This window comes from Zingiber officinale, chromosome 9B, assembly GCF_018446385.1.
Source record: "Zingiber officinale cultivar Zhangliang chromosome 9B, Zo_v1.1, whole genome shotgun sequence".
NCBI lineage: Eukaryota > Viridiplantae > Streptophyta > Magnoliopsida > Zingiberales > Zingiberaceae > Zingiber > Zingiber officinale.
In genome coordinates, this window is record NC_056003.1 from 28446590 (window position 1) to 28457219 (window position 10630).

Genomic DNA, 10630 nt, shown 5'->3' on the forward strand with positions numbered 1-10630 from the left:
AAAGACTATGAGAAATTTCAAAATGGAAATACAATTTTTTTCTAATTTGTTTGTTTGATTTCCAATTCTTTGACTAGTTTAGTCATGGATGATCTACTACTAAAAACACTTAAATGTTGAACTAGGAATAGCAACATGACCTCGCTCTCCAGAAGGATGACGACGAGGCGGTTGGGTTGTCGGATAAATTCTTCTTTCTCAATCTAGTTCTACATAGCTTCGCATTAGAGTTTGATTTTAGAGTCCTGGTGGAATTTCCCTAAGGAAGCCATAGATGATTTATATGAATGAACTGACAAAGCCGAAAGAATAAATAAATTGATGTACTGTCACTTTATGGGTAGAAGTTTAATGGATCGGATAGCCTTCGCATTTGTCAAAAAAATTCTTTCGAGTAAGATGTATAACTACGGGACGCTGAGCTTCTATATTACAAAATATCAATGGTGTCAACCTTGTTCTCTCTTCTGATGGTGGCATAGGAATGAGGTTGTTTTCACTATAGTCCTGTGTCAACCTTGTAATCTCTTGCCCAATTTTCCCAAGTTTTGGGAGCAGTAGAGCATCAGAAGGGAAGATGGAACATCAATTAAGCAAGCTGCAGAGAGTTGACTACTGCTAGACTCAGGTTATTTCATTCTGATCAACTCAATGAATTATAACTAAAATTGATCCAATCCACTCCCAAAAATAGTGCACGACACAGTATGACTTGTATTACAGGGATATGAACAAGAGAGCAGATGCAGCAGCTCCATCTCCGGATGGAAATCATAGCGTTTGAGCAAGTTTGCTACAAAAGCTACAGCTTCCATCGAGTGCATGGGGCATGGAATCGGGAAGTAGAACAGAACACACACAAATGTACAACAATGGCGGCATGCCGCTGCTTCCAAGTTGCTATTTTTTACCAGTTTTCATGTTCTCTCCAGATTTTTCAATCGTTGCTGGGGATTCTTCGGGAGCCACCGGGCACTGTGAGTCGAGCTGCGCCCACACCAGCATGACGAAGAAGGCCACCATTGCGCCGGAAGCAGCTGCGAACACCATGGCGATGAACACTGCCCAGGGATAAGCTCTTCTTCTCGGATGAACTGAAGGGATCTCAGTTGGCCGCGCCAGGAACGAATTGGGATCCAGGGGTTCGGAATGCATCAGATATGGAGCTCCATGCTTCGCCGTGAAATTCCAGGAGTAGATGCTGATTCCCTGAGTGGAATTGCGACTCCGAGCTGTTAAAGACACCAAAACTGACTCTCTGCAAGGGAAATTGGGCAAATCGACGGCGTGCGAGATCATTGAGTTGCCCTGCCAGAGCTTCACTTGTATTCTGTTTGATTCCCCGTCGAAATCAATCTCAGAATGCAACTTCTCTCCGCTTTTCAGATGCAGCACCGAACCATTGCTGGAAAGATTGCCGCTTTTGGCCAAAAGCTCCCCGCTGGCGCTGATCTCGATGAGGCTTCCAGTTAGGTTACCAGTTTTTGCCGTCGCAAAGCTCACCGCGATGAGACTGATCGAGGATTCAGCACGGTCGACGCTGCCCCCTTCCGGAGAAACCCTACTTGGGGACAAGAAGAAAGCCACGCCGCAGCCGGCGGGAGGGATGGAGAAAGAAAAGGCAGAGGAAAACCCGGATTTAGTGCCGAAGAATCGGATCGGCTCCCGGTACGCCATCCGCCCCGAGCTCACATTTGCCGGACGCGTGATCCTAACCGACGAGCCACTCACCCTCGCATCGCCGTGGAGATCGAACTCCGCCCCAAAGCTCCGATCTTTTACCGACCCATCGAAAGAGAAACGGAAACCGACGCTGCCCTTTCCGTCCTCTTCGCGGTTCCCACAAGAGAAGGACGCGGCGAGGAGAAGAAAAGCAGCTAGGGCGAAGGTGGAAGCGGCGGGAGACGGCAACATCATGAGGATCCGGAGGTGCGGCAGCAGATTTCCTTCAAAGCTCTTGCCTTTTTGCATCCATGGCACTAGTGAAGAAGGGCAAGAGCCAGGGTCGGAGCAAATAAGAGGGCGAAGGTTTGTGGAGTGTGGTAGAAGGAAAGGTGAGGCCAGACGAGAAGGTGCATTTAATGGCGTGGGAGACCGGACGAGGCCCGAGATGCATCTGACACCGTCTCTCTCTCTCTCCTTCTGCTACTGCTTTTTAGCTCTGTGAATGATATTGGCATTATTGGAGCGCGTAAAGAAAAAGGCAGGAGGAATAAGAAGAGCCGTTTGGAACACTGTATAATGATAAAAAAAAATCGAAAGACGCCCTTTTATGCGAATCCTTCTTTTTTATTTATCATAAAAAAACGTTACATCCCATTTTATACCTTTTTTATTTACGATAATTTATCAAAAAAAAAATAGGAATAGAATTACGTATTTATCAAAAATTGTATCATAATTTTATTTATATTAAATGGCGCACAACCAATCAAAAAAAAAAAAATCCTTTTATCCTTTCCATCAATCTCCTTTTATCAATTACTATTTTTCAAACATCCAAATTATATTTTTAACTAAAAATTATTTTATGATTCGGATGTACGTTCTCTCATCCTCTCTCTCCCTCCATCCCTTTTACTCATCTTATAAACACGAAGCGATCATGAACCTTCTCCGCTTGTTATACTTCTCGTGATATTTGGCGGCATTGCAAAACAAGTTTCAAGAGAAGGGTTCATAGGACAATAATGGTTAAGAACTGCACTGTTAAAGAATAAATTTATAACAAGAAGGAAATTAGTAGAAGAAGACAGTTAAAAATTTAGCGATGTATATCCCCGTAATCTTGTGCAGCCGGGTAGGCGAAAGAATGCAAGGATCGAGTCGAAACATACTGGAAATATGAAAATTAAATACAGTCAATGCAAACAACTAGGTCATAATCGAAGGGCTTGTAGAATGCTACCAGTCCTTGGTTCTTGACTAACCTGTATATGTATACAGGAATATTATGCTTGATTTAAATATTTTGTAAGCAGGAGGAGTGGGTCCTTATATTTTTGTATGTAGTGCATCCATAGTTTTTTAAAAAAAAAATAGTTGTGCAAAAAATGTTACTATTATATCGTTGTTTGTAGTATTCATTTTTTTAATATAGTGATATCTATGATATGAGAAGTGTAAACTAGTATCAGGAAGGTAGAATTAATACTTCGCACTATATATCAATTTTGTAAAATAAAAACTCGCTAGTAGTTGTGAATATTCAGAAATATAATAGGCTCAATCCAACTGTGCATTTAAAATCAATAGGTTGGAGTTGGAAATTTTAAAGTCTTATAAATTTGTTTTCAACTCTAACTAGGTTATGACTTAAACAAAATAAGTGTTGTTGTGCTTGAAAAATATAATAGGATAGCAGTTGCTGCTAATAGAATACAATTCAAGTGCACATGTTTTATGCCAACTAGCACAGAGCATGAGCTTCATTTGTAAAGGTTAAAACTAAGTTTTAACACTATATATAGCCTCTACAAGCTCAAGCCTTCGTAGAGAAGGTGATTTTAGAGAAATTCAAGTACCGTAGGGCCATTAGTGGGTTTTGACCAAAACTCACTAATGGAACTACACATCTCTGATCGCATCCATTTCAAGCTTATAAGTTTCTAATATTCTAAGGACTCCAACGGTGCTATCCATTACTAATTTAAAAATCCCTAGAGGTGATCGAATGTTACGAAACATCTCAGCCTTATTGTGAGCCTGATATCTGAAACATCTCAGCCTTAAAGAATTTTGTGGTATAATTAAATGTTACCCTAGTTGGTTCGTCCGAATCGGATGTGGATTCGTTGCTCGACTCATATTCGGATTCTTTTTCTTGACCCATTTCACCTCCAGTTGCCATCAATGCGAGGTAGCTAGTTTGCTTTAGTTCGTCTGCTTCTGATCCGTCCGATGAAGACTTGTCCCATGTCACCTTACGTGCTTTCTTTTGCTTTGTCTTCTTGATCTTGTCTTCATTTGGCCATTCATGTTTGAAATGCCTCTTCTTGTTGCAGCCGTAGCATGTGATGTTCGCCTTTGAGTTGTTGGATGCATACTTGGATATTTTCTTCATGTCGTGTTTGGTGAAGTTTCTCTTGCGTCTAGTGAACATCTTTCTTACCATATTCACTAGTTGCTCTTCATCATCTGATTCCAATTCGGATTTAGTTTCCCCTTCGAGTTTAGCTCTCTTCGAAGTACCTGTAAGAAATGCAATTCCTTTCTCGACCTTTGGGTGGTTAGTTTGTTCGTGTAGCTCTAATTCACAAAATAATTCATCTAATTTAAATTTAAAAGGTTACTCGAAACTTTGTAGCCATCTACGATCGATGCTCATAGTGAGGTTCGAGGGAACGAGTTCAGAACATACCTGATAACGTCACGATTCTCGAGTTGATGCCCGATCATGTGCAGGCCATTGAGGATATCCTTGATCCTCACGTGTAGTTGGCTTGTGGTTTTTCCATCATACATTTTAATGTTAAATAAGGAATTCAATATTAGATTATGCTTCGTTACCCTTGAGTCGATAGTTCCTTCGTGTAGTTCGATGAGCTTGTCCTGTAGCTCCCTTGCATTCTCATGCAGGCCGACTCGGTTGAGTTCTTTTTTCGTGAGTCCGCATTAGATTAGGTTCAATGCTTTTGAGTCGATTTGGGCTTTCTTCTTATCTTTTGGACACCATCTTTCTGGATCAAGTGGTACTTTTGTTGCTTCGTCTACAAGCACCCAATACCCTCGTCGGATGGTGAACTGATGTGCATAGATTATATACTCTTTTATGCATACTTTGACGCACATCTACTTGTATTTCATTGACATAATCTATGTTTATTGCACCCTATTTCATTAGAATGTCATACTTTCATTATATTCTGTTCGGAGATCTACTCTTTGCTTATTTTGATTGACAGAACGTGATTTGGAGTAAAAACAGAGTTTAAATGAAGTCTAGAGCTTCCAGAGTGACATGGGCATGCAAAACTATGTTTTCTTCATGTTCTGGCCGTGTAGAACTCACATGGGCGTGTTAAGGCCGTGTAGGGGTCATGTTGGGGCCGTGTGAACCTCACACGGCCGTGTGAAGGCCGTGTGAGGTTTTCTGCACTGCAGACTGAAACTAAAACGGCCATAACTTTGTGCTCGGTTGGAGATTTGGGCTGTTCTTTATACCGACTTGTAGATAACTTCAAGATCTACAACTTTGATGAAGACTTCAATGGGAGAAAACCCCATCTTGGTGGCCTAAAAGATGTTGCAATGAAACATAACTATTCAAAGCTAAGACAAAGGGTGTGCAAGGGCCATGCAAGGGGGTGTGATCTGCACACGGCCATGTATGGCATCTAGTGCTGAAACCTTACATGGCCGTGTAAATCTACACGGCCATGTGAGGTTTCAAGAGGCCAAGCAGGACATGGCCGTGTGGATCTACACGGCCATGTGAGGTTTCCAGAGGCTAAGCAGGTGGTGGCCGTGTGCACCACACGGCCGTGTAGCATTTCCAGAGAGCAGAAGGGTTCTGGCCGTGTGGAGTCACACGGCCGTGCAGGTTTGGCAGAGAGGGAACTGGACATGGCCGTGTGAATCTCACACGGCCGTGTCACGGGGCCGTGTGGCGCCCGATTCCCTCCTCTATTTAAACCCTTCTTCATGAATTGAAAGGGGATCTCTCCCCCTTTGGGAGAAAGCAAGATTTGGTGGTTTCCTCCCATTCTTGGGAGGATTTCTGGGCGATTCTAAGGGAGATCTCGACGATTCCGGCTCCGGAGCGAGGATTGGATCCGAAGACAAGGCTTCTTCGTAGATAAGTTTTCTCTTTTCCCCTCTTCTTGTTTTCTTGGATTGGGGATTCAAGGAATGCTTGTAATCTCTATTCTTTCGGGTTTTCTTCCTCGATTCATGGAGTAGATCTTGTATTCTAGGATTAAGGGAGTATTTGTATGATGGATTGATGTAATCTCTTATGGATTTGCCATTTTCTTGTTTCAATGACATTATCTTGCTTGTATCAATTAGATCTTGAATGATTGATGGTGGTTTGTGCTTAATTCTCATTCTTGATTGATTGTTTGGATTTCTTATGGACTTGGTAAGGATAAACTCTCACTCGATCATCCGAGGGATCCACGTGACAGGTGCAAGCCCGTGTAAGGACGTTTGAGAGATAATCTTGAAGAGGAAATATGAATATTCAAGAGAGTAGGATGGATTCTATGATTAGCTTCTTGTATCTTTATAGGTTAATAAGGTGTGGGCTTCTATGTGTTAGGACCAAAAGTAGCTAGAGGGGGGGTGAATAGCTCGTCGCGTGCTCGTTGCTCGGCGTTGCTCGGCGTTGCTCGTTTCTTCTAAGATGTGCAGCGGAAAATACAGAAACAAATCGCACAACGCTAACAAGGTTGGTTTACTTGGTATCCACCTCACAAGAGGTGACTAGTCCAAGGATCCACACCACGCACGCACCCTCCACTATGAAAACACTCCTTTTCGGTAACTACCGAGGGCGGAGAAGCCCTACAAGACTCTCAGTACAAGAAGAAAGGAAAGGGAAACAAAATACAAGCGCAAAGCTTACAATGAGTACAGAAAACCCTAACCCTAGCTTCTCTTCTTGCCTTTGATCCGCCTCTTGACTTGGAAAGCTTCCAAGATCCTTCAAGAACTGGCGATCTGATCTTTGAGAGCGCTGTGGAGAAGTTGGCGAAAGATCTGGAGTGAATCGGAGAGGTTCTGCCGCAGCCATCGCACGCCTGCAGCTTAAATCGACGCCAACGGTCGGAACCCGATCGATTCAAATGTTCCCAATCGATCGGGGAGGCTTTGGATCGATCCACGGATCGATCCAGAGCGCCTCTGTGCTCTAGGAAAAACGCCTGGATCGATCCACGGATCGATCCAGCGCTTATCGCGCGAAGCAGCCGCGTCCCAATCGATCCACTGATCGATTGGGACATCTGGATCGATCCACGGATCGATCCAGAGGCTTTCTGTTCGCTGGGAAAATCCTGGATTGATCCACTGATCGATCCCCTGATCGATCCAGCACTTGGTTTTTGCCCAAAACCAAGTTCCAAGACTCCCAAACCAACATCCAGTCATTCTTGACCTGTTGGTACATCATGCCTAGCATCTGGTCACTCCCTTGACCTGCCAGGACTTCCCACCAAGTGTCCGATCAATTCCTTTGACCCACTTGGACTTTTCTCGTCATGCCAAGTATCTGGTCACTCCCTTGACCTACTTGGACTTTTCTATTTAGATGTCTGGTCAATCCCTTTGACCTATCTGTATTTCCTCGTGCCAAGTATCCAGTCAATCATTTGACCTACTTGGACTTCCCAACACCAGATGTCCGATCATCCTTTATCCATCTGGATTTTCCCTTGCCTGGCTTCACTCACCAGGACTTTCACCTAGCTTCACTCACTAGGGTTTTCCATCTGCCTAGCTTCACTCACTAGGTCTTTCACCTGGCTTCACTCACCAGGACTTTCACCTAGCTTCACTCACTAGGGTTTTCCATCTGCCTAGCTTCACTCACTAGGTCTTTCACCTGGCTTCACTCACCAGGACTTTCCTTCTGCCTAACATCCCAGTTAGGACTTCCCAGTCAAGTATTCGGTCAACCTTGACCTACTTGACTCTTCTTCAATTAACATCTTATTGTCAAACATCTAAACTCAAACAAAGACTCAGCTTGGTCAACCAGGTCAACCTTGACCTGAGGGATGTTGCACCAACACTATGTTGATATCCGAGGAAGGCATAGTAATAGGTGCGCTTCTGTGTAAGGACAACGTAGGTTCATGTCTAATTAATCCTATTTAGATACATTTCTCAGTCCTTAGCCGGTTGTCTATTGCAAGAGGGAACCGGCAACTTTCTACATGTTTGGCAATTGAGGAATAAGAATTGGTGAACCATTTACATTCAAGAAATCTTACAAAGAAACCGAAACTCCTAGAATCTCCCTTTATCATAACCCAAAACACTAAACTCTTGTTTGTTGATCTCTAATATTAGATTTGTTTACCTTTACTTTGCTTTTGAAACGATTGGATAGTTGTTTAGCTAATTCGCATTGAGACATTTCTAGTGCTTATTCCAGTCCCTGTGGATACGATAATCTTTTATATTACTTGCGACATTTCCGTACACTTGCGGAGCGTAACAAGTTTTTGGCGCGCTATAACATTAGGAATTATCAATTGAGTTAGACTAAACATAAATTTTTTTTTTCTTTTGATTTGCATAGTTATAACTAATTGTTAGAATTCTGTTTTCGTAAGTTTTTCCTTTCTTGAATAACATTCTTGACAATTCTTTTTGTTGCAATTCTAATTCTAATTCTAACTTTGCATTCTTGATTTCTAGCACTCTAATCTAACTTTTCTCTGTTTTCTCTTTTGATCTTGTTTTTTTTTCTTTTCTTTTGTAAACATATCTTGCAATTTTTAGCATATGAATTATTCTAGATATTTTTCTTTTTCCTTTTATCTTTTCTTTCTTGTTTTCATTATGCACTTTCTTTCTTGCAATTTAAATTCTGCATTTGCTTTCTTGCTTTTCATATTGCATTTTATTTCTTGTTTTTGATTCTTGATAATTTTCTTTTTCTTCTTGAATATCCATGAGCACTAACATGTCAAGCAGGCCCATGAGAAATTTTTCTACACCCTTTTCTGCAAGATTTTTATCTCCCATTGTGCAACCTCAAATTGAAGCAGAAAGTTTCCAACTAGACCCAGAGATAATTTTCATGATACAAGGTCACAAATTTGGAGGAGAAGTATCAGAAAGTCCTTATCTGCATCTTGAAACATTTTTAGAGATTTGTGATTTGGTGAAATGTGAAGGAGTATCAGCAAATGCAGTTCGATTGATGATATTTCCTTTCAGTATCAAGGATAAAGCAAGGACTTGGCTATATTCTCTCTGTCCTCAAAGCATCACAAGTTGGGAACAATTGGAGAAGCAATTTCTAAATCATTTTTTCCCTCCTAGTAGAACGGTGTATATGAGGAATTGCATAACAAATTTTGCTCAGGGATATGGAGAATCATTATTTGAAGCATGGGATAGATTCAAGAGTCTTCAAAGACAGTGCCCTCATCATGGTTTTGAAAAATGGTTGATTTTGCACATATTCTATGGGGGAATTTCTTTCTCAGACAAGAGTTTATTGGATTCATCAGCTGGAGATTCTTTTATGGACAAAAGTGTAGATGAAGCTTATTCATTAATTGATCAAGTGACATTGAACCTCCATGAATGGTCGAACAAAAGTTGGATGGAATTTCCCTCAGATATTCAAAAAGTGCAAGCTATAAATGTAAGAGAGCATGTCAAACAAAATGAAATTCAACCACCTAAAAATGTTGAAATTCACAAGTCACAGAGTGAGGAGTTCAAACATTTGGGGGCAAAGCTTGATAGTATTGTTTCAAAATGGTTTAAAGAAGATCCCCCTCCTACACAGTCAAGATCCAATGAAAAGTGTGATGATGTTGGGTTGAGAAGTGGAAAAAATCATGAAGAACTTCTGAAGAACGACATGTTTAGAATTGAGGAGAAGAATAATAGAAGATCACAAGAACTCAGTTCCATTTCTCTGTAAGTTCCCAAAGGCCGAAGTACCTTTCCCTCAACGATTAATCACACCAACATTAGATAAGCAAGTTGGACCTCCTCCAAAAGCTCAAAGGGAATTTGGGAAAAAGGGAGTTCAGTCTTTCCCAGGACCTTCACTAAGGGTTCCTTTTCCACAAAGGTTAGTGGGGTCAATGAAAATAAAGACTTCGGCAAATCCTGTGACACTAATATAGTTGAGTGTAGATTTTTGAATATATATGAAGATGAAGATTTTTCAGATGAGGATTTTATTGATAATGTAGTGGTAAATAAGTTTTCAGATCTATCTCAAAATTTTATAAGGTGTTATAGTGACATCGAATTTTCAGATGATGAATGTGATGTGGTAGATCAACTTAAAACTGCAAGTGAAGTTATTGATCCTCTTGTTATTGATTCTCCTATTGAGGACATAGATGTTGGTTTATTTTTTGATGTATGTGTTGATGATGATTATATGGAAGAATGTGTAGGGAGCTGTGTTGTGGAAGCAGCATCTCAAGGATCACCACCTTTGTCAAGACAACCCTTAGAGGTTTTAAGAATTGATCATGTTGTGGAACAATGTTTAGGGACTTATACAGAGCTAGTAGAGTCTCGAGAATCACCATCATTGATATCATCAATACCTAAGCTAGAGCCAGAACCATCATTTGATTCAGAGGAAGTCACATCTACATGTTTAGAAATTTCAGGTATTTCTCAACAAGGTAAGGTTAGTATTTCTTGTGATCTTTTGGAAAACTTTATGGAGGTACCTATAATTGACTTTGTTGGATGTGATTCAGTTTTTATTACTTATTCATTTTATCTTGATATGGTTCTAGCTCTATACTATATAACATGCTTGTGGGAGATTTGTTTTTCTTTTGGATGTGCAGATTTCACATGGGCCAATAATTGGAAGCTCAATCTGAACCGTCTTCGACCACCTGAAAAAATTTCCAAGAAGACGAAGATGGAGAGAGTTATACTTTACTTTGTAGCTCCTTTGATGAAAGCTCCC

The 10630-nt window shown here is 41.1% G+C and overlaps 1 protein-coding gene and 1 non-coding gene across 2 annotated transcripts; both read right to left on the reverse strand.

Moving 5' to 3' along the window:
* Positions 1–900: 900 nt before the first annotated feature.
* LOC122022897 lies at positions 901–1971 on the reverse strand. The gene has a single exon (XM_042581008.1). The coding sequence runs from the start codon at positions 1969–1971 to the stop codon at positions 901–903; it is 1071 nt and encodes a 356-aa protein (XP_042436942.1).
* A 7037-nt stretch (positions 1972–9008) lies between these two features.
* LOC122025837 lies at positions 9009–9114 on the reverse strand. The gene has a single exon (XR_006123863.1). It is a non-coding gene; the product is annotated as a small nucleolar RNA R71 (small nucleolar RNA).
* Between the last annotated feature and the right edge of the window lie 1516 nt (positions 9115–10630).

Bases quoted from the DNA above. Each gene is read 5' to 3' on its own strand.
- LOC122022897 (XM_042581008.1), bottom strand. From the start codon at position 1,971: ATGCAAAAAGGCAAGAGCTTTGAAGGAAATCTGCTGCCGCACCTCCGG.